Here is a 27,535-nt window from a genome sequence, read left to right as displayed (position 1 = left end):
TCTGTATCTATGGACGCGACCCAGTGCATTGTTCTAAATGTTCCATTGCCATACTGGCTGGCAACGTTATTATCCATTGCTTGCTAGCTAGCCAACTATGGCTAACTTAGTCACGTCAAAAAGTGCAGCCAGAATAACAGCAAAGTAGCTGCATTTGCATAAGCTGTTTTCTAGTGAATTTTTTTTGCATACATCCATAACAATGAGCTAATGAGGTGTGATTTCGCCTGGTATAGAAAATGTGCTCACTTGTCAGGACGCTGTTGTTCAGAGGAGCTAGCCAACAACACAGCTACAGTAACACAATCACTTCAAACTGAAGCTGGAAAGACTGCAAATTAGCTGCGTTTCATTTGACCTTTTTTTGTATATGATGCCAGCTGAGTCATGATTTCGACTGGCTGAGAAACGCTGCCTGTCTGTCTCGTCCCGACTCCCAACACGTTCATTATTATGGGACAGCAGGAGATCGAATTTGAATATTGAAACAATGTTGCACATGTTGGAGAGACAGACAGCAAGGTTCAAATAAATCTCTGCTGTTGAAAACTAAATGTTAGTCTAAAAGAAACGTGAGATAATGTCTAGATGCTTTTAATAGTGGAGATCAGGTTTATAACTTCCCTGCCTCTGCTGATGAGACAGTGGATTCTGCAGTCAGATGGAACAGAGTAAATAGGCATTTAATGCCGGTGGTAACTAGTGGAATAGACACCGGCTGAATGCGGTTTTAACCAATCAGCATTCAGGATTAGTCCCACCCGTTGTATAAACTGTGTTATAAACTGGGTGGTTCGAGCCCTGAATGCTGATTGGCTGAATGCTGATTGGCATACCAGGGGTATGACAAAACATTTATTTTTACTGCTCTAATTATGTTGGTAACCAGTTTATAATAGCAATAAGGCACCTTGGGGGTTTGTGGTATATGGCCAACATACCACAGCAAAGGGCTGTGTCCAGGCACGTGTGTAAGAACAGCCCTTACCCGTGGTATATTGGCCATATACCACACCCCCTCGGGCCTTATTGCTTAAGTATTTACTGTGGTGTTTTTGCAGACTGTAGTATACTGTAGTATTTATTTTCTCATTATCTTTGACATAGAAGTGGGGAGCTTTCTCCTTTAGGAAACCTACAGCAAATTCTCCATAACCTGTAGGTAGGTAGGACTGGGATCTGAACAGACAGTTCAGAACTTCTGCTCTTTTCTAGAACCATAGGGAACACAATATATGGTCTATACTTGTTTCTCACTTACGGGTGGCACAAATTGGGATATGGAGGAGGGGAATGGACAGGATATATGCTAATTAAATATTGCAGTATTTACTATAGTATTCTACAGTATACTACACCATTCTATACTAAGTACTACACATGATTGAGGGATACTAAAGTGTGTAGTATAGCATTATACAGTATATTACAGTTTACTACAGAATTCTATAGTAAGTACTGTAGTATTCTATAGTAAACTGTAGTGTTTTTTTTAATGTGGATTTAGTCTCTACACAGAGCTCTACTCACGTGCACTGTCCCGTGTCACGGTCACATTCTCTCCCTGCGTTGGGCCTGACTCCGCTGGGGGAGCAGTCACAGCCCTCACAGCCCACTAGAGGGTGGTAGCTGAACGTCTGGCTCTCACACACATCACAGACTGGCTTCACTGTCTGGGGCGGACAGATACACTGGCCTGTCACCTCGTGGCACAGCCGCTGGCCACACTCACACGCTGAAGGGGGGGAGAGAAGATAGAGACAGGTTAGGGTAGGAAACTGTGTGTGTGTGAGTGTTAGACATTTTAGTATATGGAATCTACTTACGTCTGCAGTAGGGGAAGCCGTAGTATCCTGTGGCACATCGTGTACACTGCCGACCGATCACATGGGGCCTACAGGGACACTGGCCCCCTACAGGGTTACAGGTGGGCCCCGTGGCCCCCGATTTGTCACAGTAGCAGGGCAGGGCCCCGTCACTATAGGCTGCTACCAGGGAGCGGGCCGAGTCTCTGCAGAACTGAGAGGACGTTCTGGGGCTGTTGGAACAGGAAGAGAACATTCGGGGTCAGGGGTCAGTCAAATAAAGTTATGAAATTCTCTGAGTATTGATCGTGTTTACATCCACACATTAAAAACAACTACTCCCTTAAAAAATTATTAGAATAGTAATCCACCCCCCCGTTAATTTCACCACACACAAAGTCAAAATGACAGTTTAAAATAAATATGATCCTACAATTACAATCATACTGAATTATTTAATCGTCATATCACTCAGCAAAGCTGTTGATACCATTCCACAGGGCACATTGTTTTGCTTGGTCAAAGTCTTGAGAAACCCACTGGCACACGATCACTGAACTGAATACTCACTCTATAGAAAAGCTTGGTCCTCCACACTGCCTGGTGAAATCAGATGACTTATCAAACGGCTTCTCTTTCAGGAGATCAGGGGTGTAGCTATCATCAGGAACCACCAAGATGTAATCCTGAAGAAGCGGTACAAAACAAACCTTCAAAACCAAACGACAATGTTGTAGGCTTATCTCTCTCAGAAACGCCCACTTTGAGACTTATCATAGCGTAAGAAACGGTTTTATCTGACAGACTTAACAGTGATAACATTCATAAAAACACACAAAACACAGGGTATTTCAGCGATACTGAACTGTTTTGTGGTTGGTCTTGTCTGCAGTGGGAGACTACGTGGGGTACAGGGTTGAGGTCAATTCCATATAAATTCCAGTCAATTCAGGAAGTACACTGACATTCAAATTCTTTCAAAGCTTTTAAATTAGGAACATCTGGAATTGGAATTTGGTTTACTTTCTGAATAGACTGAAATTTAAATGGGATTGACCCCAACCCAGGTGTTGGAGGTTCATTATGATATTATAATTATGCTATAATAAACAGCCTACAGCAAATACAAACTTAGCTGTAAGCATTATTGGCTTACTGGGTTTGAGAGCTTAGCTCTAATTGGGCGGAGTGGGGGTTACCAGGTAGAATACAGGCCGCCGGTTGTTTAGTAGTTGTTTGGGACATGATCAAACACGGAGGCGAGAGAACAGTACCGTGCAAACCTAGTAAAAGTCTAATACAGCATACCTAGACTCCTAAATCCTCCTGAATTACACTACAGGCATGACCATATAGGACTATAGTGAAGGTTTTCCTGAATCCAGGAAGGTGTTCTCCTCCTTACATTATGGGCAATAATGATCAACTGTAAGTAGGCTAATTGATAGTAATAGCGACTGACATGAAAAAACTGACCAGAGTGAGGGTCTTCCCGGGTGGAACCTTGAGAGAGATGGCCATGTCTTGCTGGGGAAGGTCCAGAGCGATGCGCCTCTCAGCGATGACCACCTCCCTGCAGCAGGAGACCCCCGGGCAGAAAGAGGCATTCACAGAGCCTGAGGTAGAGAGAGGAAGGTGGGGGTGCAGCAGGGGGTAAGGAGGTGTAGGCGTGATCCCCTCTTTAAAGGGCTCCAGAGACCACTAGAACCAGCAAAACACACAACAGGCTCTCCCAGACAATACTACCATAGAATAGGGTACTAGCTACTACTGTATGTTCATGACAATTGATAATCACATTCATTCTCTGAGTAGACGTCCATTTCATTACATCTAGGATGATGTCAGGGTCAGTAAGGTCCTGGATCATATACACTCTCTATCCAACCATAACAATCTGGATCAACGGCGCCATACACGCAGCCACTGCTAGCTAGCCTACTCCACCAGCCAGCAGTACTGTATCATTTTAGTCAATAAGATTTTTGCAACGTAAGCTTAACTTCCTGGATCATATACACTCTCTATCCAACCATATCAATCTGGATCAACGGCGCCATACAACGCAGCCACTGCTAGCTAGCCTACTCCACCAGCCAGCAGTACTGTATCATTTTAGTCAATAAGATTTTTGCAACGTAAGCTTAACTTTCTGAACATTCGAGACGTGTAGTCCACTTGTCATTCCAATCTCCTTTGCATTAGCGTAGCCTCTTCTGTAGCTTGTCTACTATGTGTCTGTCTATCCCTGTTCTCTCCCCTCTGCACAGGCCATACAAACGCTCCACACCGCATGGCCGCTGCCACTCTAACCTGGTGGTCCCAGCGCGCACGACCCACGTGGAGTTCCAGGTCTCCGGCAGCCTCTGGAACTGCCGGTCTGCGGCCAACAAGGCTGAGTTCATCTCAGCCTATGCTACCCTCCAGTCCCTAGACTTCCTGGCGCTGACGGAAACATGGATTACCACAGATAACACTGCTACTCCTACTGCTCTCTCCTCGTCTGACTACGTGTTCTCGCATACACCTAGAGCATCGAGCCAGCGGGGTGGTGGCACTGGAATCCTCATCTCTCCCAAGTGGACATTCTCTCTTTCTCCCCTGACCCATCTGTCTATCTCCTCATTTGAATTCCATGCTGTCACAGTTACCAGCCCTTTCAAGCTTAACATCCTTATCATTTATCGCCCTCCAGGTTCCCTTGGAGAGTTCATCAATGAGCTTGACGCCTTGATAAGTTCCTTTCCTGAGGATGGCTCACCTCTCACAGTTCTGGGTGACTTTAACCTCCCCACGTCTACCTTTGACTCATTCCTCTCTGCCTCCTTCTTTCCACTCCTCTCCTCTTTTGACCTCACCCTCTCACCTTCCCCCCCTACTCACAAGGCAGGCAATACGCTTGACCTCATCTTTACTAGATGCTGTTCTTCCACTAATCTCATTGCAACTCCCCTCCAAGTCTCCGACCACTACCTTGTATCCTTTTCCCTCTCGCTCTCATCCAACACTTCTCACTCTGCCCCTACTCGGATGGTATTGCGCCGTCCCAACCTTCGCTCTCTCTCTCCCGCTAGTCTCTCCTCTTCCATCCTATCATCTCTTCCCTCTGCTCAAACCTTCTCCAACCTATCTCCTGATTCTGCCTCCTCAACCCTCCTCTCCTCCCTCTCTGCATCCTTTGATTTCCTCTGTCCCCTATCCTCCAGGCCGGCTCGGTCCTCCCCTCCTGCTCCGTGGCTCGACGACTCACTGTGAGCTCACAGAACAGGGCTCCGGGCAGCCGAGCGGAAATGGAGGAAAACTCGCCTCCCTGCGGACCTGGCATCCTTTCACTCCCTCCTCTCTACATTTTCCTCTTCTGTCTCTGCTGCTAAAGCCACTTTCTACCACTCTAAACTCCAAGCATCTGCCTCTAACCCTAGGAAGCTCTTTGCTACCTTCTCCTCCCTCCTGAATCCTCCCTCCCCCCCCCCCCCTCCCTCTCTGCGGATGACTTCGTCAACCATTTTGAAAAGAAGGTTGACGACATCCGATCCTCGTTTGCTAAGTCAAACGACACCGCTGGTCCTGCTCACACTGCCCTACCCTGTGCTTTGGCCTCTTTCTCCCCTCGCTCTCCAGATGAAATCTCGCGTCTTGTGACGGCCGGCCGCCCAACAACCTGCCCACTTGACCCTATCCCCTCCTCTCTTCTCCAGACCATTTCCGGAGACCTTCTCCCCTACCTCACCTCGCTCATCAACTCATCCTTGACCGCTGGCTACGTCCCTTCCGTCTTCAAGAGAGCGAGAGTTGCACCCCTTCTGAAAAAACCTACACTCGATCCCTCCGATGTCAACAACTACAGACCAGTATCCCTTCTTTCCTTTCTCTCCAAAACTCTTGAACGTGCCGTCCTTGGCCAGCTCTCTTGCTATCTCTCTCAGAATTACCTTCTTGATCCTAATCAGTCAGGTTTCAAGACTGGGCATTCAACTGAGACTGCTCTTCTCTGTGTCACGGAGGCTCTCCGCACTGCTAAAGCTAACTCTCTCTCCTCTGCTCTCATCCTTCTAGACCTATCTGCTGCCTTTGATACCGTGAACCATCAGATCCTCCTCTCCACCCTCTCTGAGCTGGGCATCTCCGGCGTGACCCGATCCTGTAGGTTCATGCTCTACAACATTCGCAGAGTACGACCCTGCCTCACACAGGAAGCGGCGCAGGTCCTAATCCAGGCACTTGTCATCTCCCGTCTGGATTACTGCAACTCGTTGTTGGCTGGGCTCCCTGCCTGTGCCATTAAACCCCTACAACTCATCCAGAACGCCGCAGCCCGTCTGGTGTTCAACCTTCCCAAGTTCTCTCACGTCACCCCGCTCCTCCGCTCTCTCCACTGGCTTCCAGTCGAAGCTCGCATCCGCTACAAGACCATGGTGCTTGCCTACGGAGCTGTGAGGGGAACGGCACCTCCGTACCTTCAGGCTCTGATCAGGCCCTACACCCAAACAAGGGCACTGCGTTCATCCACCTCTGGCCTGCTCGCCTCCCTACCTCTGAGGAAGCACAGTTCCCGCTCAGCCCAGTCAAAACTGTTCGCTGCTCTGGCACCCCAATGGTGGAACAAGCTCCCTCACGACGCCAGGACAGTGGAGTCAATCACCACCTTCCGGAGACACCTGAAACCCCACCTCTTTAAGGAATACCTGGGATAGGATAAAGTAATCCTTCTAACCCCCCCTTAAAAGATTTAGATGCACTATTGTAAAGTGGTTGTTCCACTGGATATTATAAGGTGAATGCACCAATTTGTAAGTCGCTCTGGATAAGAGCGTCTGCTAAAAGACTTAAATGTAAAAATACACCCACATTTCGCACCAAACTCACCGGCCCACGTGTGTCCGGCATCCACCCGTACCTCCACAGGGAAGGTGGTGTGTTCAGCTTGACAGTAGTGGACCACAAACGCATACCTGCCAGGAACTGGCACCCTGGCACTGAAACGGATCTCTGTCTGGAGGAATAGAGGAACAGAGAAAGAACACAACATGTGGAGAAACGTGTAAACACCACAGAAATAAGATCAAATTCGATTTTGTTGTCCGTTTCCACAGAAATGTGCTTCGTACCACTTAAAAACCTGCTCATTAACTATATACTGTAACCCTATAGGGGTGTTACTGCCATTAATGTTAGTGAAGCTGTGGGCTTCATATCTCAAGCCCCACATGCTTTCCAGTGCATGGTCCCACTCCAAGCAGCAGCAGTAGCAGCAGCATTATACAGGCCCAGCTCCATGCATGTACCTGGGGAGATTTGAGTAGTACCCCTTCACTCTGGGCTCCAGGGAAAGGGAAGCCCCCAGCCCCTGACTGCCGTCTTCGTCTCCACTCTTCACTCTCCCTCTGCTGGGGGACGGCATGTGGGGAGGAGGGGTGCGCATCCCGAGCTGCGTCCAGAACCAGAGCTGAGGAGGGCCTGTCGTACTGGCTGGGAACACAGTACTGACTGGAGGGAAGAAAGGGGGAACAGAACACAGGAGGTGAAGGTTGGTGCGTCTGAAACGGCATCCTATTCCCTACATATAGTGCACTACATTTGGCCAGGGCCCATTTCAGAAGCAACTTCAGAAGTGTTTGCTAAGCACCACTGGGATATAGTGGGACTGGTTATTAGCAGGGGCAGTGACCACATAAAAGGTTGTGACCTGTGAAATCTGGAGTAAACAGCTTTCATATGTAGACATCCTATAACTATCACATTCTCTCTCAATGTATAGAACCCCCTAAATTACGCACACTTTTCCTGAGTGGAGCAAACCTCAATCCCCTATGCCCTCATACTTGATCTTAAACTCCTTAACTCTCTCTCTCTCTATCGTTCTGTTTCATCCTCTCTCACTGACCAACACAGAATCATTTCACGATCTAAAAAAAAAACGTCCCTTCGAGTCAAAACCTCACTCTTTCTTTTCTCAGTTTTAAGTCCTTATCAATCCTCTTATCACCAATTCATGGCAAGCTATGTGTTTTCTCAGGCCTGATGTGGGGCTGAGCTTTTCATGCTTTCCCTCCTTATTTTGCTTTGTGGAAACAGCAGAACATGAAAAGAAAGGCCTTTTGTAATGTGCCTGAACCATCGGCATCAAACAACAAGTGTCTTGACCAGGGTTTTCCCCCTCACTTTCACGGTTTATTTTCCCTGAGATATCACCTTGATTATTACCTTCAACAATAGTGGAGCCAGGCAGGCAGTCAGTTTACACTGAAAGTGGTGGAAAAACAGCCTGTAAAAACTAGCCGTATAATAACAGGACTGGTGCTGCTTGACAGCTAGTTATCAGCAGCAACCATGACAGTAAATTCTGGCGTGGTCACTGGCTGTCAGCCCTGTGTTCAAATAGGATTTGTTTTCTTTCATATACTTTGAAGGTGTGATTATGCCTGCCCAGAGTACAAATGAGCACTTTTCTGACTACTCCATTGGTTCCATTGCATCAGGCAAACTCAATCAAGTGCAGCTTTAAGTATTTGGAAGGAAACAAGTACTAGTTGAACCCAGGTGTGCTAGGTGGAGGGGAGAGGAGAAGTTGGCCTGGATATCAGACAGCCTCAGTTAAGTGACCCTGGCTGAGGAATGCATTGAATCACACCTGGAAAACAGATGTGTGGAAGGTAACACAACAACAGCAAGCATCTACCCCACAGACAGTGCTACTGATTGCACAACAAGCCCTCTACCTGTAAAATACAGGCACTACTATTACTACCATGTTTGCTCATTGCTGCTCATTGCTAGTTGTCAAAAGCACCAGCTGTCTATTTTGAAGAAGTCACTTACAGTCCCCTGGCATTACAACATAGTATTATGAGGTAAAACGGCGTACCTGTCCTCAGTGAAGCGTCCGTGGACAGAGACACAGAGCACCTTGGGGTCCAGGTACTCCATGGAGAACTCCTCCGCAGGCACTGCGTACACTTTATACTACAGAGGAATACACAGTCAAAATGGCGACAGGAAATAGAAGTATTTCATTTCAACATGAACTCACTTTTATACAGTAGGCACCGGTAGTCGGTACCCTTCCATTTACTAGATAATATGCACAGTACAATATAAAAAAGGACGACAAACTAGAAGAGGTTGCATACGTGAGGATCTTGCTGCTATGCAATGGAATAAAAGGGTTCTTTCTCACCAGCAGCATTGAGGATGTGGAGGTCTGTAGAAGAAGCTCGGCCTTGTGGGTAAACTGGAACACTGCAGCGCGATTGGTTCCGTCAACCGCCACACTGCGACAAAGGAAGCTGCGTGGACAAGTATTGGATAAACACCCTCAATGATCAACAGCATTACAGAGCCGGAGAGCTGCATTAACCTGTTGGGGCTAGGGGGCAGTATTTGCACGGCCGGATAAAAAACGTACCCGGTTTAATCTGGTTACTACTCCTGCCCAGTAACTAGAATATGCATATAATTAGTAGATTTGGATAGAAAACACCCTAAAGTTTCTAAAACTGTTTGAATGGTGTCTGTGAGTATAACAGAACTCATATGGCAGGCCAAAACCTGAGAAGATTCCATGCAGGAAGTGGAAATCTGATTTGTGGAATCACCTTCAACACTTTGCCTATGAAACACACCATGAGTTAGGATTCATTTAGCACTTCCTAAGGCTTCCACTAGATGTCAACAGTCTTTACAAAGTGGTTTGAGTCTTCTCCGGTAGAAACTGACCGAAAGAGAGGCTTGGAAAGTTGATCACAGGGGGAGGGCCATTACTACTATGACGCGGGCGCCCATGGGTACCCTCTCATTCCGAAACGTTTAGTAAGACAATGCAATCGTCCGCCTTGAATATTATTGAAGCTCTGGTTGAAAAAGGCCCTAAAGATTTATGTTATACAACGTTTGACATGTTTGAACGAACGTAAATATATATTTTTTGCACATTCGTGACGACAAGTCCCGCGCGCTTCAGTACATTATGAGTAGCCTTCGGAACGCGCTAACAAGAAGGAGCTATTGGGACATAAATTATTAACTTTTTCGAACAAAACTACATTTGTTGTGGACCTGGGATTCCTGGAAGTGCCTTCTGATGAAGATAATCAAAGGTAAGGGAATATTTACAATAGTATATTTGATTTTAGATGGTTCCAAGATGGCGCTAACATGTATCGCCTAGCCTATTTTTCTGAGCATACCACCTCGTTTATTGCAAAGTGTGATTTCCCAGTAAAGTTATTTTTAAATCTGGCAATGCGGTTGCATTCACGAGATGTTAGTCTATAATTCTTTGAATGACAATATTACATTTTAACAATGTTTTCGAATAGTAATTTTGCAAATTGTAGCGCTGTTCACCAGAAGCATTTGAGGGAAAATATTTTCTGAACGTCACGCGCCGATGTAAAATGCTGTATATATATATATAAATATGAACTTTTTCGAACAAAAAATGCATGTATTGCGTAACATGATGTCCTAGGAGTGTCATCTGATGAAGATTGTCAAAGGTTAGTGCTGCATTTAGCTGTGTTTTGGGTATTTGTGATGCATGCTAGTTGCTTTGAAAATGGCAGTGTGATTTTGTTTGGCAGGGTACTCTCCTAACATAATCAAAAGTTTTGCTTTTGCTGTAAAGCCTTTTTGAAATCGGACAACGTGGTTCGATTCAGGAAAGGTGCATCTATAAAATGGTGTAAAATAGTCATATGTTTGAGAAATTGAAGTTATAGCATTTATGAGGTATTTGTATTTCGCGTGACGCGATTCCACTGGCTGTTGACCCAGGTTCCCAGACAGGTTAAAACAGGTTTATTACACAAAATGCACACAAATGACTTGCCAACACTACCTCTCGAGTACAGACTATATAAACACTATTGAAGGACAGGAAAAAAACATTGCACTCTCAGTAAACGTACAGTACACACACAAACCTGTAAAGGCAGCTGTAGATGTTGGCTCTGGCCTGGATATGACTCTCTGATTGGCCAGTGATGATGAGGTTGACGTTCTGGACCATGTCTACCTCGCTGGCATACTCCAGGACCAGGATGTAGGGACCGGGTGGAGACACACGCAGGCTCAGCTGTAACTGGGCCTACAGGACACAAACATGGGGGAGGACAAACGCAGTGTCTCAGAGTCACACTATGCATTTACTGTCCAACTATAAAATAAAATCCATAAACCATCACAATCAGAGGGACAAAAAGTATGTTTGTGTGTGTGTGTGTGTGTGTGTGTGTGTGTGTGTGTGTGTGTGTGTGTGTGTGTGCAACAGAGCCCCAGACCTAGACCCACCTGTCTCCCGGTGAGCGAGGCCATCTCGGGGTGGGCTGGAGTTGGCCGGCGGACGAGGGCCTGTCTCCTCCTGCGTCTCCACTGGCTGGAGAACTGGCCCTGAGAGCCCAGCACAGAGCTGAACCTGTTCATCGCCATGTGCTTATACAGCAGACAGCTAGAGGGAGGGAGGGAGGGAGGGAGGGAGGGAGGGAGGGAGGGAGGGAGGGAGGGAGGGAGGGAGGGAGGGAGGGACACAACTGCGGTCAGAGTCTGGGGATAACATGCATTTAAACAACACAACCTTGCACAGACTACATGTATGCACAGTGAGGGAAAAAAGTATTTGATCCCCTGCTGATTTTGTACGTTTGCCCACTGACAAAGAAATGATCAGTCTATAATTTTAATGGTAGGTTTATTTGAACAGTGAGACAGAATAACAACAAAAAAATCCAGAAAAACACATATCAAATATGTTATAAATTGATTTGCATTTTAATGGAGGGAAATAAGTATTTGACCCCCTCTCAATCAGAAAGATTTCTGGCTCCCAGGTGTCTTTTATACAGGTAACGAGCTAAGATTAGGAGCACACTCTTAAAGGGAGTGCTCCTAATCTCAGTTTGTTACCTGTATAAAAAGACACCTGTCCACAGAAGCAATCAATCAATCAGATTCCAAACTCTCCACCATGGCCAAAACCAAAGAGCTCTCCAAGGATGTCAGGGACAAGATTGTAGACCTACACAAGGCTGGAATGGGCTACAAGACCATCGCCAAGCAGCTTGGTGAGAAGGTGATAACAGTTGGTGCGATTATTCGCAAATGGAAGAAACACAAAAGAACTGTCAATCTCCCTCGGCCTGGGGCTCCATGCAAGATCTCACCTCATGGAGTTGCAATGATCATGAGAACGGTGAGGAATCAGCCCAGAACTACACGGGAGGATCTTGTCAATGATCTCAAGGCAGCTGGGACCATAGTCAACAAGAAAACAATTGGTAACACACTATGCCATGAAGGACTGAAATCCTGCAGCGCCCGCAAGGTCCCCCTGCTCAAGAAAGCACATATACATGCCCGTCTGAAGTTTGCCAATGAACATCTGAATGATTCAGAGGACAACTGGGTGAAAGTGTTGTGGTCAGATGAGACCAAAATGGAGCTCTTTGGCATCAACTCAACTCGCCGTGTTTGGAGGAGGAGGAATGCTGCCTATGACCACAAGAACACCATCTCCACCGTCAAACATGGAGGTGGAAACATTATGCTTTGGGGGTGTTTTTCTGCTAAGAGGACTGGACATCTTCACCGCATAAAAAGGACGATGGACGGGACATGTACCGTCAAATCTTGGGTGAGAACCTCCTTCCCTCAGCCAGGACATTGAAAATGTTCATGGCTATTCCAGCATGACAATGACCGAAAACACACGGCCAAGGCAACAAAGGAGTGGCTCAAGAAGAAGCACATTAAGGTCCTGGAGTGGCCTAGCCAGTCTCCAGACCATAATCCCATAGAAAATCTGTGGAGGGAGCTGAAGGTTCGAGTTGCCAAACGTCAGCCTCGAAACCTTAATGACTTGGAGAAGATCTGCAAAGAGGAGTGGGACAAAATCCCTCCTGAGATGTGTGCAAACCTGGTGGCCAACTACAAGAAACGTCTGACCTCTGATTGCCAACAAGGGTTTTGCCACCAAGTACTAAGTCATGTTTTGCAGAAGGGTCAAATACTTATTTCCCTCATTAAAATGCAAATCATTTTATAAAAGTTTTGACACGCGTTTTTCTGGATTTTTTTGTTGTTATTCTGTCTCTCACTGTTCAAATAAACCTACCATTAAAATTATAGACTGATCCTTTCTTTGTCAGTGGGAAAACGTACAAAATCAGCAGGGGATCAAATACTTTTTTCCCTCACTGTACAGTCCATACATTGAACAGATATACTGTCTAGGGCCAACATGCACCTGACAGAACAGTATGCCTTGGTAAAGAGCATTGGGGGAACACGGGGATTACTTAGTGTCTCTGTCTGCGGTGAATGTGTACGTGCAGGGCTGGGCGATCTTCTCCTGGAGGAAGGGGGCCTCGTAGTAATCACTGGGAAGCAGCACCAAGTAGTCCTGGGAGGGCGGTGGAGAGCAGAGAGAGAGAGAAGAACACATTTATGATCTATTCCTCTACCTTTTTGCTTCCTTTTTTTTGTCTTCGGTCACTGACAGATGGTATCACAGACTAACAATCCTGGCCTCACCAGTAGAAGGCCCTCTGCCCGGATGCGTATGATCCATTTCCCAGGGGTCAGTGTGAAGGGCTCAGCGAAGCCGTCCCCAGGGACTGTGAGGTAAGCCGGGGAGGAGCTAGAAGGAAACACCACCTCCTTACTCTGACCTGACCCTGCAGGATACAATCAACCAATCAATGAATTAATCATTCAATCAACCAATCGGGATACAGCTAAATACAGTTAAACAAAGCAACACAAGACCTTACAGTTAACACCACAAAGGTTGACGTGTATTCATGTAGTCTAAGTCAGGGTTTCCCAACCCTCTCCTCGGGCACACCTGATTTAACTGACACACCTGATTCAATTAGTCAACTAATTGCCAAGCTGTTGACGAATTGAGGTGTGTCAGTTTAGGGTTAAAACAAAAATGTCTGGGTGGGCCAGAGGTATAACATCAACGGTGTGATTAGGCACCCCATGCCATTTCAAGGCAGTAATGCAGGAACGGGCAACTCCAGTCCTCGGAGGACTGATTGGGTTCACACTTTGGGTCACTGTCCCAGCCAGCTAACTCACCTGACTCCAATAATCAACATCTTCAGATTAGAACGTGCAATTAGTTGAATCAGCTGTGTTTGCTAGGGATGGGAGAAAGTGTGACATGACTCCGGCCCACGAGGACTGGACTTGCTCATCGCTGTAGTAATGCATTGCCAAACAAAAGATCAAGGAAAGACTTGCATGAAACACTTTTACAGCCTATACTGTAAGTTTATCCGTGTATCTGTGTTTTTGAGGGGTGTACGGGAGATAAAACTGTTTCTGCTTGATAGGAGACGAATATGATGTTGTGTGAAGCAGGAGTTAGAGAGGCAGCCTTACCTTGGCCACCTCGGACATAGGTAGCTGTTACACTACCAGTCACACTGTCCTGGCTGCTGGGGTTAGCGTACCGCAGGACAAGTTGGAACAAGGATCGCCTTGCCTCGTCCACATGCACTGTTACTCTCACTTCACTCTGCAGGGACAGGAGTTAGACAGACACAGCTGATGGGGGGGATGGGGGTTGCAGGATGGTGGTGGTGGTGGTGGTGGTGGTGGGGGGGGTACAGTTATACTGTTAGTAGACTAGAAGGCCATGCTGGTAGACAAGGTAGAGGGATAGAAAGGGAAGAGGAAGCAGTAAGCTGATCAACAGAGGAGAGCAGAGCTAGCCTGGTCCCACGACCACAGGAGTAGGCAAGACAGCACAAACAGATCCGGGACCAGGCTATAGCCGAGCAGAGGGGAAACACCCATCACTTACAGTCACAGCAAGAGTGAAAATCAGGCTCGTCCACCACCAAGATCCTGGCTCGGGCTCGCCCCCTATGCCGCTGCCCCTGTGTGGGTCTGCGGGGGGTAGTGGTGACGTAGCGAACCATTATGTGGAAGGTGCCGGGGAAACCCACAGCTAACGATAGGATCACCTCTGGCTGAGGAGAAACAGGGGTGGCACCTTATTCCCTATATAGGGCACTACTTTTGACCAGAGCCTTGTCAAAAGTAGTGCACTATATAGGGAATAGGGTGCCATTTCTGACACACCCAGGGTTAGGACTAACTGGGAGAGTGGCCTGCTACTGTACAGCTGACAATCACTCCAACACACTCAAAAGAAAAACACTACCACCACAACAATCACCACAAAAGCCAACACCATCCACTACCGCCAGACTGAACACATTCAACAAGGAAGCACCAAGCATTTTCATCATAAGAAATGCTTGTAGCAGCATCTAGCACTTCTACAAAGAATGTACACCAGAAATTAGGCTTAGAGCAGAAGGAAAAAAAGCCACTATTAAATAATGAAGATGTCAAGACGGTCAGGCAGGAACAGATTTAAGGTCCACCTATCAACATCGTCATGTTTCTTACCTGCGCTGGGGACATGATGGCGTAACCTCTCCAGCTGAATCCTGGGAACGTCTGGGGGTCGTAGCCGAAGCGTACGGGCCTGGCGTTGGGGGTGATGCCATCCTCCACCTCATACCTCAGGTGGTGCAGGCTGGGGAAGTAGTAGTTAGGTGCTGGCCTGGTATGGTCAGACAGGAGGGGAGAGAAGGGGTGGTGGGAGAGAGATTAAGAATAAAACACTTGAGCAATGTTTCATATGCCTTCCCTGTAGCTCAGTTGGTAGAGCATGGTGTTTGCAACACCAGGGTTGTGGGTTCGATTCCCACGGGGGGCCAGCACAGAAAAAAATGTATGAAATTGTATGAAATGTATGCATTCACTACTGTAAGTCGCTCTGGATAAGAGCGTCTGCTAAATGACTAAAATGTAAAAAAAAATGGAACATAATCATGGCAGTCTTGATTTAGAATGCATGAAATCTCTGAGGTTTTAGGATTTTCTGTTTGTTTCTTGCCATTCATCAGTATTTAACAAGATTTGCTCCAAATCGTGTGAGAACTTAAGCAGCATGTCAAAAACATGTCATTCTGTTTCGTTTCAGTCCGTCCTTACTCAGTGCAGGTGCGGCCCACTACGTTCTTCCGACACTGGCACTGTCCAGACATCTCATCACACCCTCTGCCTATGGCTCCTCCCACATCACACTGGCAGCCTATCGGAGAGAAGCAGCAGGTCAACGAGGTCTTTCTGATTAAAACACAACCCTAACTGATCATGAGGTCAAGCCGTGACTCGAGGTTTGCTACCGTACATGTTAACGACGTATCTATTACTCAAACAATTTTTGGTCAAGAGTGACAATCTTTGTAGGATAAAAAAGGCACACCCTGCACTGTGAAACATTCAGAGGCTGAGTCTCAACACATTAGTTAGATGGATAAGATAAAGGCTGTGTGTTCATAGGAAGCCAGTCTGGTTCATGTTTGGTCAGCTGACTCACCTTGACAGCCAAAATAGTTCCTCTTCTGCAGCAGGTAGTAGCCCTCCTTGCATGTGTCACAGGTATGGCTGCACACGTCGGGCTTGCAGTAACACTGGCCACTTTTCTACAATAGGAGACAATGTTGAAGTCAACGGGGAACTGCTAGTGATAGGTGAATGTTACCAAGTAAATTGGGATTTAGTAGTGTGATAAAGGAATATATCCAAGACAAATGGACCTCCTAGTTAAACAGTAAGCAATTGATGGTTAAATGATTTACCATCGGTTAGTACTGCTGTGCTGAACATAATGTATCAGCGTCATAAGGCGGTATGAACAGACAGAGGTAGACAGACACACCTGTTGACACCCTCCTACCCCACTCAGGGTGCCTTTGACGCCACAGCGACACTCTGGGAGAGAGACAGGAAGCATAAAGTGAGAAAGTCTTCAAACTACTGAGTCACATACTATTCAGTGATGCAATGACAATAACGCAGAAGCAGAGAAATTCTAGAATACAAACTGTAAAAAGGAAGATGAAAAGAGAGAGAGATAGAGAGAGAAAGGGGGGGGGGGGGGTAAACTCTGATTACAGGATTCCACCACCTTCATGGGTGAAAAACAGAAGCAACAAAAATCTTCTGAGCTGCACATATCCACACCAAAGGACCAGGGGAGCCACTGCTCTCTCTTTCTCTCTCTCTCTGTCAGAGAACAACCCTCAGTATCCGTTCAGCCACATTAAAACCTGAGGCATTTCTGGAATATTAAAAGCTCTTCTTTCTTCCCTCCATCCATATATCTCCTGGCAGCAGGCAGGCGGTGGTGATAACATTCTTGCTGCAGAGTAGAGCTGTAACTTTAGACAGGTATCTGGACAAAGCCTGCGGCTGTTCCTACACGGCACTGGCTAGTTGAGAAGAAAGTCAGCTCTGAATTATGAGGATGAGGAAGGTGATTTTAGGGCACATATTTCTTTAAGCAAGGGGTATTCTCGTTTTCTTTTTCCCCCTACAACTGACACCTGTATCCCACCTTGACTGGGAGGTTATTGTTGCACTGGCAAAGATGTACTCCGTTCCGATCAAAAAGCATTTACCTCACGGAACCGCAAAGTTTAAGTGACACTGCTGTTAACACAGCACCACATTGAGAGAAGAGAAGCACACTTTTCCCCTTGGGCGCTCTGTGTTAACATGTTTTCCTAAAACATCCTTAGGAGGGACAGAAAGAAAGAGTTGTTTCTGACATGCTGCCATGTCTCCTGGGCGAAGAGGCAGAGTGGTTTCTGATATCAGCACTTCCTCAGGTTTAATAACACCGGTTATCTAATACTGCTGAAAACACTGCTGATTGCTGCCTTCTCCACACGCAGGTGTGCAGTGCAACCCAGATTTCTGGAGGGATTGGAGTTTTTTTCTCTCGTTTCAGGTTTTAACAGACCGGGACACTCAAAAAGAAACACTATTCTGTTACCAAGTACAGTACCAGTCAAAGGTTTGGACACACCTACTCATTCAAGGGGTTTTCTTTATTTGTACTATTTTCTACATTGTAGAATAATAGTGAAGGCATCAAAACTATGAAATAACACATATGGAATCATGTGGTAACCAAAAAAGTGTTAAACAAATGAAAATATATTTTAGATTTTAGATTCTTCAAAGTAGCCACCCTTTGCCTTGATGACAGCTTTGCACACTCTTGGCATTCTCTCAACCAGCTTCATGAGGTAGTCACCAGGAATGCATTTCAATTAACAGGTGTGCCTTGTTAAAAGTCAATATGTGGAATTTCTTTCCTTCTTAGTGCGTTTGAGCCAATCAGTTATGTTGTAACAAGGTAGGGGTGGTATACAGAAGATAGCCTTATTTGGTAAAATACCAAGTCCATATTATGGCAAGAACAGCTCAAATAAGCAAAGAGAAACAACAGTCCATCAATACTTTAAAACATGAAGGTCAGTCAATACGGAACATTTCAAGAACTTTGAAAGTTTCTTCAAGTCGCAACTGGCTCTCTTGAGGACCGCCACAGGAAAGGAAGACCCAGAGTTACCCCTGCTGCAGAGGAGAAGTTCATTAGAGATACCAGCCTCAGAAATTGCAGCCCAAATAAATGCGTCACAGAGTTTAAGTAACAGACACATCTCAACATCAAGGAGTGTGTTCATGTTCAGAGGAGACTGCATGAATCAGGCTTTCATGGTCGAATTGCTGCAAAGAAACCACTACTAAAGGACACCAATAAGAAGAAGAGACTTGCTTAGGCCAACAAACACGAGCAATGGACATTAGACTGGTGGAAATCTGTCCTTTGGTCTGATGAGTCCATATTTGAGATTTTTGGTTCCAACCGTCATGTCTGTGTGAGATGCAGAGTTGGTGAACGGATGATCTCTGCATGTGTGGTTCCCACCGTGAAGCATGGAGGAGGAGGTATGATGGTGTGGGGGTGCTTTGCTGGTGAGACTGTCAGTGATTTATTTAGAATTCAAGGCACACTTAACCAGCATGACTACTACAGCATTCTGCAGCGATACTCCATACCATCTGGTTTATTCTTAGTGGGACTATCATTTGTTTTACAACATGACAATGACCCCAACTCACCTCCAGGCTGTGTAAGGGCTATTTGACGTAGAAGGCGAGTGATGGAGTGCTGCATCAGATGACCTGGCCTCCACAATCACCCTTGAATGAGTAGGTGTGTCCAAACCTTTGACTGGTACTGTATATTAATTGTACTTTTCCAACAGACTAATTAGCGATGGATGAAATATTGATTTTACATCAGGATTTCTGTTGTCTGATGCTGCAGATATCAGTAAAGTAATGTTAGCCCATTGTTCTGTACCATATGTGCTGTATCCAACTCTACTATTCATGAACGCTAGAAAAACTGGCTACAACGCATAGAATGGGACGAGGCTTTAGTCGGTTAGGGTCATATGTAGGTCACCAACCTATACAGCCGCTGGGGTTCTCTGTCGCCAGGTTCCAGTAGAGAGGTTTACACATGTCACACAGTGTTCCCTCCACGTTGGGCAGGCAGCCACAGGAACCCTGTGTCAGGACGACCCACATAGACAGACAGACACAGTAATGAAGAAAAGAGTCAACGCAAATGCTAATATCAGCTCAAATGCCAGCAAATGTCAAGTAAGCTTTTCCCTCAGAGACAATCTAACAGTCCCTTCTTTTGGCACTGGAAGTGCCTCAGGAACAGTATGTTATGAAGCAGACAGCTTGGAATGATTTAGAGATGGATATTTGACTCAGCATCACATGGAGACACAGCATTGGCTTGGTACTCAGCATTAAGGAGAAGGATTGGTGTAAGGCCCTGCCACAGACTAGTGTCCTGTCCAGGCGGTGTACTGGTGTATCAAGCTACAGAAACCAGAGATAGGCTCCTACCTTACGGGCTGTCCTGGCTCAGACAAGGCTATTTACTTACTTACAGCATATTGGAGAACACTGTTTAAAAAGTAGTAGCTGTGCTTTAATGTGGAACAAAACCCTAAAACAAAAGATTACACAAAATCCAATTGTTCCAGTTGTGTAATACATTTCAATAACTATTCACAATGTTAATGATGTTTTCTTTCCAACTAAACATTTCACACAAAGCAAACCCCCAAGGAAGAAAAAGGGTCGAATCAGCTTCTGGAAATCCTGCGTTACTGGAGCATTGATACAGCCAGGCCGTGTTTCGTTATTTTCTTTTAATGGAAGGAAGTCGCTTTTCCTCTTTTGATTACAGTTAATTGGTCATTTCCAACAGGCAGTAAAACAAAAAAACACTTCCTTGTAAACATTACCAGATATGGAGTTTAGCAATACTGTTATCAGATATAGGAATGTGAATAGAGCACAGGAGGCTGCTGAGGCGAGGACAGCGCATAATAATGGCTGGAATGGATTGAATGGAATGGTATCAAACACATGGAGACCATGTCTTTGATGAGTTAGATACCATTCCATTTATTCCATTGCAGCCATTACTACGAGTCTGTCCTCCCCAATTAAGTTGCCACCAACCTCCTGTGGAATAGACACACGTGAACACACCAACTGATGATCACAGGCCCTTGTTTTATGACTGCAGGTACTCCCATTGCCTCAGCTACTAAAACAATCAAGATAAGAGGCTGAGAGTTTGCCATGTTGGTGAAGGAAAATAAATCTCATAAAGTAAAGTAAAGATTTCTCAGTCAGCCATGTTGTGGGAGGCATAGGCTACGTACCGTTTGTGGATCTGCTGTGCTGACCTCTGACCCTGCTGGGTTACACTGGGTGATGGAGGCTGGAAGAAACAATGTCGTAGGTTGAGGGGAAAACATTTACATGAATCTATATCCCTCAAACTCCACTCTGGACCTCAAAGCCAGTTCCACTGAATGTTTTTATTGTTCCCCTCTAACACAGGGACTGATTTAGACCTAAGACACTAGGTGTGTGCTCCTGACCTCCTGCTCTATATGTATCAACAGGGCACCAAATGTAACTAAGTGGCAAGTGTGCTAATGTAATAAGTACAGTACACTCACAAAAGCAATCAATTGCAGGTCTGTAAAACTTCACCCAAATTCTTATTTTATGAAGAGGACAGACAGCTATGCTCTAAGCATACATTTACAGAACAGTACTTTGTTAGCAAGGTCTGGACTTGAAGTAAACCTGTACCACTAGGCTGGATATGAAAACAATCTCCACACTAATACATTTTACACACTGAATAAACTACATTGAGCCAACACCCCCCTGTGAAACACAACCATTGAACCATCTCCCGTGGGGATGCCACATCTTAGGACCACCTCTATCTCCACATCACAAAGACGGTTTAGGTTACAGGTAGCCAATGAAAGTGTCTAGAGTATAGAGCCCGTGGTCTTGTGGGAACACACCTGGTTTCTACCACATACAGTTGAAGTCAGAAGTTTACATACATCTTAGCCAAATACATTTAAACTCAGTTTTTCACAATTCCTGACATTTAATCCCAGTAAAGATTCCCTGTTTTAGGTCAGTTAGGATCACCACTTTACTTTGTTAAATGTCAGAATAATAGTAGAGAGAATTATTTATTTCAGCTTTTATTTCTTTCATCACATTCCCAGTGGGTCAGAAGTTTACATACACTCAGTTAGTATTTGGTAGCATTGCCTTTAAATTGTTTAACTTGGGTCAAATGTTTTGGGTAGCCTTCCACAAGCTTCCCACAATAAGTTGGGTGAATTTTGGCCCATTCCGCCTGACAGAGCTAGTGTAACTGAGTCAGGTTTGTAGGCCTCCTTGCTCGCACATGCTTTTTCAGTTCTGCTCAAATGTTCTATAGGATTGGGGTCAGGGCTTTGTGATGGCCCCTCCAATACCTTGACTTTGTTGTCCTTAAGCCATTTTGCCACAACTTTGGAAGTATGCTTGTTGTCCATTTGGAAGACCCATTTGCGACCAAGCTTTAACTTCCTGACTGATGTCTTGAGATGTTGCTTCAATATATCCACATTATTTTCCTCTTCATGATGCCATCTATTTTATGAGGTGCACCAGCAAAGCAACCCCCAACATGACGCTGCCACCCCCATGCTTCACGGTTGGGATGGTGTTCTTCGGCTTGCAAGCCTCCCCATTTTTCTTCCTAACATAATGATGGTCATTATGGCCAAACAGTTCTATTTTTGTTTCATCAGACCAGAGGACATTTCTCCAAAATGTACGATCTTTGTCCCCATGTGCAGTTGCAAACCGTAGTCTGGCTTTTTTATGGCGGTTTTGGAGCAGTGGCTTCTTCCTTGCTGAGCTGTCTTTCAGGTTTTGTTTTACTGTGGATATAGATACTTTTGTACCGGTTTCCTCCAGCATCTTCACAAGATCCTTTGCTGTTGTTCTGGGATCGATTTGCACTTTTCGCACCAAAGTACGTTCATCTCTAGGAGACAGAGCGTGTCTCCTTCCTGAGCTGTATTTCGGCTGCGTGGTCCCATGGTGTTAATACTTACGTACTATTGTACAGATGTACAGATGAACATGGTACCTTCAGGCGTTTGGAAATTGCTCCCAAGGATGAACCAGACTTGTGGAGGTCTTGGCTGATTTCTTTTGATTTTCCCATGATGTCAAGCAAAGAGGCACTGACTTTGAAGGTAGGCCTTGAAATACATCCACAGGTACACCTCCAATTGACTCAAATTATGTAAATTAGCCTATCAGAAGCTTCTAAAGCCATGACATCCTTTTCTGGAATTTTCCAAGCTGTTTAAAGGCACAGTCAACTTAGTGTATGTAAACTTCTGACCCACTGGAATTGTGATACAGTGAATTATAAGTGAAATAATCTATCTGTAAACAATTGTTGGCAAAATGACTTGTGTCATGCACAAAGTAGATGTCCTAACCAACTTGCCAAAACTATAGTTTGTTGACAAGAAATTTGTGGAGTGGTTGAAAAACGAGTTTTAATGACTCCAACCTAAGTGTATGTAAACTTCCGACTGTATGTCCTGACCCCCAGAGACCATGGGTTCGATTTCTGTGTCCACCCTCCCCCTCTAATTCTAACCTGTCTAAATAAACCACAATAATATTAACGGATAATTGAAAAGAAAAGGAAGAAAGTGTCTAGTGAGGCAGAGGGGTTACCTGAACACTGGGGGAAGCGGAGGCCTGACCCGGCACAGCGATCACACTGCTGTCCCACCACCCCAGGGCGACACAGACACTGGCCTGATACTTGGTTACACATGGAGTCATAGGAACCCTCCCCTAAACACTGGCAGGCTAGGGAGAGAGAGACATGGAGAGGGACTGTGAGATGTCTCATGTGAGAATGATATGGCTTAGCATTCAAATCAAATATCTCCGACGGCACAGATCATACTAAATCCTTTAAATACTGGAGTGGGCCAAGTTTGCCGTTGCTTTCTGTGTATTGTTTTGTTCAAACAACCATGGGTCAAGAATAGAAATAGAATGACTAGATTAGATAATATTTCTATGGGGTAAATCAGTGTGAATGAGTGTTGGGATTTACATGTTAATCAAGGTACTTAGCTCTACAGAGCTGAAGAGGAGGCTACATTAAGCCCTGTGAGATTATGCCCATTGGTTTTTCCAACAGCAGCAACAGGTAGGTCATGGAAAGGTCACTGTGGGCATATCAGTGTCTGCAATACAGTAGCCCTCCCATGGGTGCGGCCAAAACAAGAGGATTAAAACACGTACAGGCACAGTCTGGGTATCCATAGTAACCAGGGGCACACTGGTCACATTGACTTCCGAAGTAGTTGACACGGCAACGGCACTGTCCGTTGGGCCCACAGACCCTGTCAGTCACACCTGCACCGTCACAGCGGCACACTGAAGTGGTGGGAAAGTGATTACGGTTTACATCAACTACAGGTTGATTGATTTTTGTCAACAATTAAACAAAACAATTGATTTTCAAACAACCTGAACTTTCGTGAGGTCATGTTTACGTGGTAAAATGAACCTCAAAGAGGATGACAATTGTTGCTCTATTTCAGTTGTGGTTTGATGAGAGGGAAAGGTTTCTCACCATGGCAGTTAGGAAAGGAGTGGTAACCCGGTCGACAGCGGTCACATCTCTCGCCCTCCACCCCTCCACGACACACGCAGCGCCCTGATGCGTCACACATCTCCAGCACCGAACCACTGCCGTCGCACACACACTCTGAACACACACAAAGATACAAGTCAGACGACACATGCTATTTGAGGTGTGGTTTGGTGAGAGGGAGGTGAGCGACAGGTTTCTCACCTTGGCAGTTAGGGAATGAGTGGTGTCCTGGTCGACAGCGGTCACATCTCTCACCCTCCACACCATCACGACAGATGCAGCGCCCTGACGCGTCACACAACTCCAGCTCTGATCCACCGCGGTCACACACACACCCTGAACACACACATACACAAAAAGACTAATGTCAGATGGCACACAATCTCTGAATACACAAAATACCCCTTTTAGCTCACATTTCAATGCCGAAAAGCTAGATTTAGGCTCAAATATACAATGGGAAGCCCCACAGTCTTTCCCACAGCATGTGCCATCGCCAATGAGCCCTTCTTTGGCACAGTTTAACAGCAGGATATGACAAATACATCTCTTTAACCATATTTACACTGGCACTGACTGTGACCCTGGTGGCACTAAGGGTGACAGACTGGTGAAGTCAAGCCTGGCAGAGAGAAGCATGCAAGATCTTGGCTGGTGGTTGTACTGGGCACATGGGCATTGGGAATCAGAGAATACCGCCATTGTTTTCTTTTCCCCCTACCAGCTCGCTCCTTAAAAATAAAAACAGCCCTCAGAAGGTTGAACATAAATGATTGTTGTTGCCCACATTCCTAGACAAACAATGAAAATAAATATCGGAGACGGAGACAGAGAGAATCAAAGAACTGGTATTTATATCCTTGTTTCAAATAAAAAAAGCTATCTTTCCAATCTGGCTTTTTTCCTTTAAGCTGATTCCAGCAAGAGAGAAAACAAAGTGGAAATTCTAAATCCAATCAAACGCTATTGGTCGCATACACATATTTAGCAGATGTTATTGTGGGTGTAGCGAAATGCTTGTGTTCCTAGCTCCAACAGTGCAATAATATCTAACAATACACAACAATACACACATATCTAAAAAAGTAAACGAATGGAAATAAGAACTGTATTCACACCCCTGAGCCAATACTTTGTAGAAGACCCTTTGGCAGCGATTACAGCTGTGAGTCTTTCTGGGTAAGTTTTTAAGAGCTTTCCACACCTGAATTATGCAACATTTACCCATTATTATTTTCAAAATTCTTCAAGCTCTGTCAATTGGTTGGTGATCATTGCTAGACAACCATTTTCAAGACTTGCCATAGATTTTGAAGTAGATTTAAGTCAAAACTGTAACTCGGTCACTCAAGAACATTCACTGTCTTCTTGGTAAGCAACTCCAGTGTAGATTTGGCCTTGTGTTTTAGGTTATTGTCCTGCTGAAAGGTGAATTAATATCCCAGTGTCTGTTGGAAAGCAGACAACCAGGTTTTCCTCTATGATTTTGCCTGTGCTTAGCTCCATTTACTTTATTTTTTATCCTGAAAAATTCCCAGTCCATAATGATTACAAGCATACTCATAACATGATGCAGCCACCACTATGCTTGGGAATATGGATGGTGGTACTCAGTAATGTGTTGTATTGGATTTGTCCCAAACATAACACTTTGTAATCGGGACAAAAAATTAATTGCTTTGTCACATTTTTTTGCAGTATTACTTTAGTGCCTTTTTACAAACAGGATTCATGTTTTGGAGTATTTAAATTCTGTACAGGATTCCTTCTTTTCACTCTGTCATTTAGGTTAATTTTTTGGAGTAACTACAATGTTGTTGATCCATCCTCAGTTTTCTCCTATCACAGCCATTAAACTCTAACTGTTTTAAAGTCACCATTGCACCACTGGCCTCATGGTGAAATCCCTGAGCGGTTTCCTGTATCTTTGTAGTGACTGGGTGTATTGAAACACCATCCAAAGTGTAATTAATAACTTCAACATGTTCATAGGGATATTGAATGTATTTTTTTATTTTTTATTTTATTTATCTACCAATAGGTGCCCTGCTTTGCAAGGCATTGGAAAATTTCCCTGGTTTTTGTGGTTGAATCTGTGTTTGAAATGAACGGCTCGACTGATGGGCCTTACAGACAATTGTACGTGTGGGGTACAGAAATGAGGTAGTCATTCAAAAATCATGCTAAACACACAGAGTGAGTCCATGCAACTTATGTGACTTATTAAGGATTGTTTTACTCCTGAAGTTATTTAGGCTTGCAATAACCAAGTGGTTGAATACTTATTGAATCAATACATTTCAACTAATTTTTTATTAATTTGTACAAATAAAATAAAAAACATAATTCCACTTTGACATTATGGGGTATTGTGTTTAAGTCAGTGTAAAAAAAATCTACATTTAATCAATTTTAAATTCAGGCTGTAACACAACAAAATGTGGAAAAAGTCAAGGGGTGTGAATACTTTCTGAAGGCATTTGCAAAAGTATTCACCCCCCTTGGCGTTTTTCCTATTTTGTTGCATTACAACCTGTAATTTGAATGGATTTTTATTTGGATTTCATGTAATGGACATACACAAAATAGTCCAAATTGGTGAAGTGAAATGAAAAAAAGAACTTGTTTCAAAAAATTCTAAAGAATACAAAACGGAAAAGTGGTGTGAGCATATATATTCACCCCCTTTGCTATGAAGCCCCTAAATAAGATCTGGTGCAACCAATTACCTTCAGAAGTCACATAATTAGTTAAATAAAGTCCACCTGTGTGCAATCTAAGTGTCATATGATCCGTCACATGATCTCAGTATATATACACCTGTTCTGAAAGGCCCCAGAGTCTGCAACACCACTAAGCAAGCGGCACCACCAAGCAAGCGGCACCATAAAGACCAAAGAGCTCTCCAAACAGGTCAGGGACAAAGTTGTGGAGAAATACAGATCAGGGTTGGGTTGTAAAAAATATCAGAAACTTTGAACATCCCACGGATTAAATCAATTTTAAATCCAAAAATGGAAAGAATATGGCACCACAACAAACCTGCCAAGAGAGGGCCGCCCACCAAAACTCACGGACCAGGCAAGGGGGGAATTAATCAGAGAGGCAACAAAGAGACCAAAGATAACCCTGAAGGAGCTGCAAAGCTCCACAGCTGAGATTGGAGTATCTGTCGATAGGACCACTTTAAGCCGTACACTCCACAGAGCTGGGCTATACGGAAGAGTGGCCAGAAAAAAATAAGCAAACACGTTGTATTCGCTATGATCGGCTATGAAAAGCCAATTGACATTTACTCTTGAGGTGCTGACTTGTTGCACCCTCGACAACTACTGTGATTATTATTACTTGACCATGCTGGTCATTTATGAACATTTGAACATCTTGGCCATGTTCTGTTATAATCTCCACCCGGCACAGCCAGAAGAGGACTGGCCACCCCTCATAGCCTGGTTCCTCTCTAGGTTTCTTCCTAGGTTTCGGCCTTTCTAGGGAGTTTTTCCTAGCCACCATGCTTCTACAACTGCATTGCTTGCTGTTTGGGGTTTTAGGCTGGGTTTCTGTATAGCACTTTGAGATATCAGCTGATGTAAGAAGGGCTATATAAATACATTTGATTTGATTCGCCAAAAGGCATGTGGGAGACACCCAAAACATATGGAAGAAGGTGCTTTGGTCAGATGAGACTAAAATGTAGATTTTTTGGCCACCAAGGAAAACGCTATGTCTGGAACAAACCCAACACCCCGAGAACAAC

General features: G+C 44.9%; 1 protein-coding gene across 2 annotated transcripts in view; it reads right to left on the bottom strand.

The window, feature by feature from the left end:
* The window catches only part of LOC106599664 (laminin subunit alpha-3), a 105,677-nt gene that overhangs the window by 25,381 nt on the left and 52,761 nt on the right, over positions 1–27,535 (bottom strand). For both annotated transcript variants that reach the window (XM_082973421.1, XM_082973422.1), the window contains 23 exons: positions 23,980–24,114; positions 23,758–23,892; positions 23,424–23,558; positions 22,842–22,979; positions 20,444–20,502; positions 19,160–19,259; positions 16,552–16,604; positions 16,210–16,315; positions 15,822–15,921; positions 15,231–15,387; positions 14,193–14,328; positions 13,335–13,477; positions 13,100–13,203; positions 11,097–11,253; positions 10,730–10,893; positions 8,983–9,091; positions 8,671–8,768; positions 7,091–7,292; positions 6,672–6,798; positions 3,282–3,421; positions 2,376–2,491; positions 1,827–2,038; positions 1,531–1,735 (listed from right to left, as the gene is read on the bottom strand). In XM_082973421.1, coding sequence (XP_082829547.1) covers positions 1,531–1,735; positions 1,827–2,038; positions 2,376–2,491; positions 3,282–3,421; positions 6,672–6,798; positions 7,091–7,292; positions 8,671–8,768; positions 8,983–9,091; positions 10,730–10,893; positions 11,097–11,253; positions 13,100–13,203; positions 13,335–13,477; positions 14,193–14,328; positions 15,231–15,387; positions 15,822–15,921; positions 16,210–16,315; positions 16,552–16,604; positions 19,160–19,259; positions 20,444–20,502; positions 22,842–22,979; positions 23,424–23,558; positions 23,758–23,892; positions 23,980–24,114 — 3,031 coding nt within the window. The remainder of the gene's footprint in view (positions 1–1,530; positions 1,736–1,826; positions 2,039–2,375; positions 2,492–3,281; positions 3,422–6,671; positions 6,799–7,090; positions 7,293–8,670; positions 8,769–8,982; positions 9,092–10,729; positions 10,894–11,096; positions 11,254–13,099; positions 13,204–13,334; positions 13,478–14,192; positions 14,329–15,230; positions 15,388–15,821; positions 15,922–16,209; positions 16,316–16,551; positions 16,605–19,159; positions 19,260–20,443; positions 20,503–22,841; positions 22,980–23,423; positions 23,559–23,757; positions 23,893–23,979; positions 24,115–27,535) is intronic.

This window comes from Salmo salar, chromosome 03 (genome assembly GCF_965601325.2).
Source record: "Salmo salar chromosome 03, fSalSal1, whole genome shotgun sequence".
NCBI lineage: Eukaryota > Metazoa > Chordata > Actinopteri > Salmoniformes > Salmonidae > Salmo > Salmo salar.
This window is presented reverse-complemented; position numbering and strand designations above follow the sequence as displayed.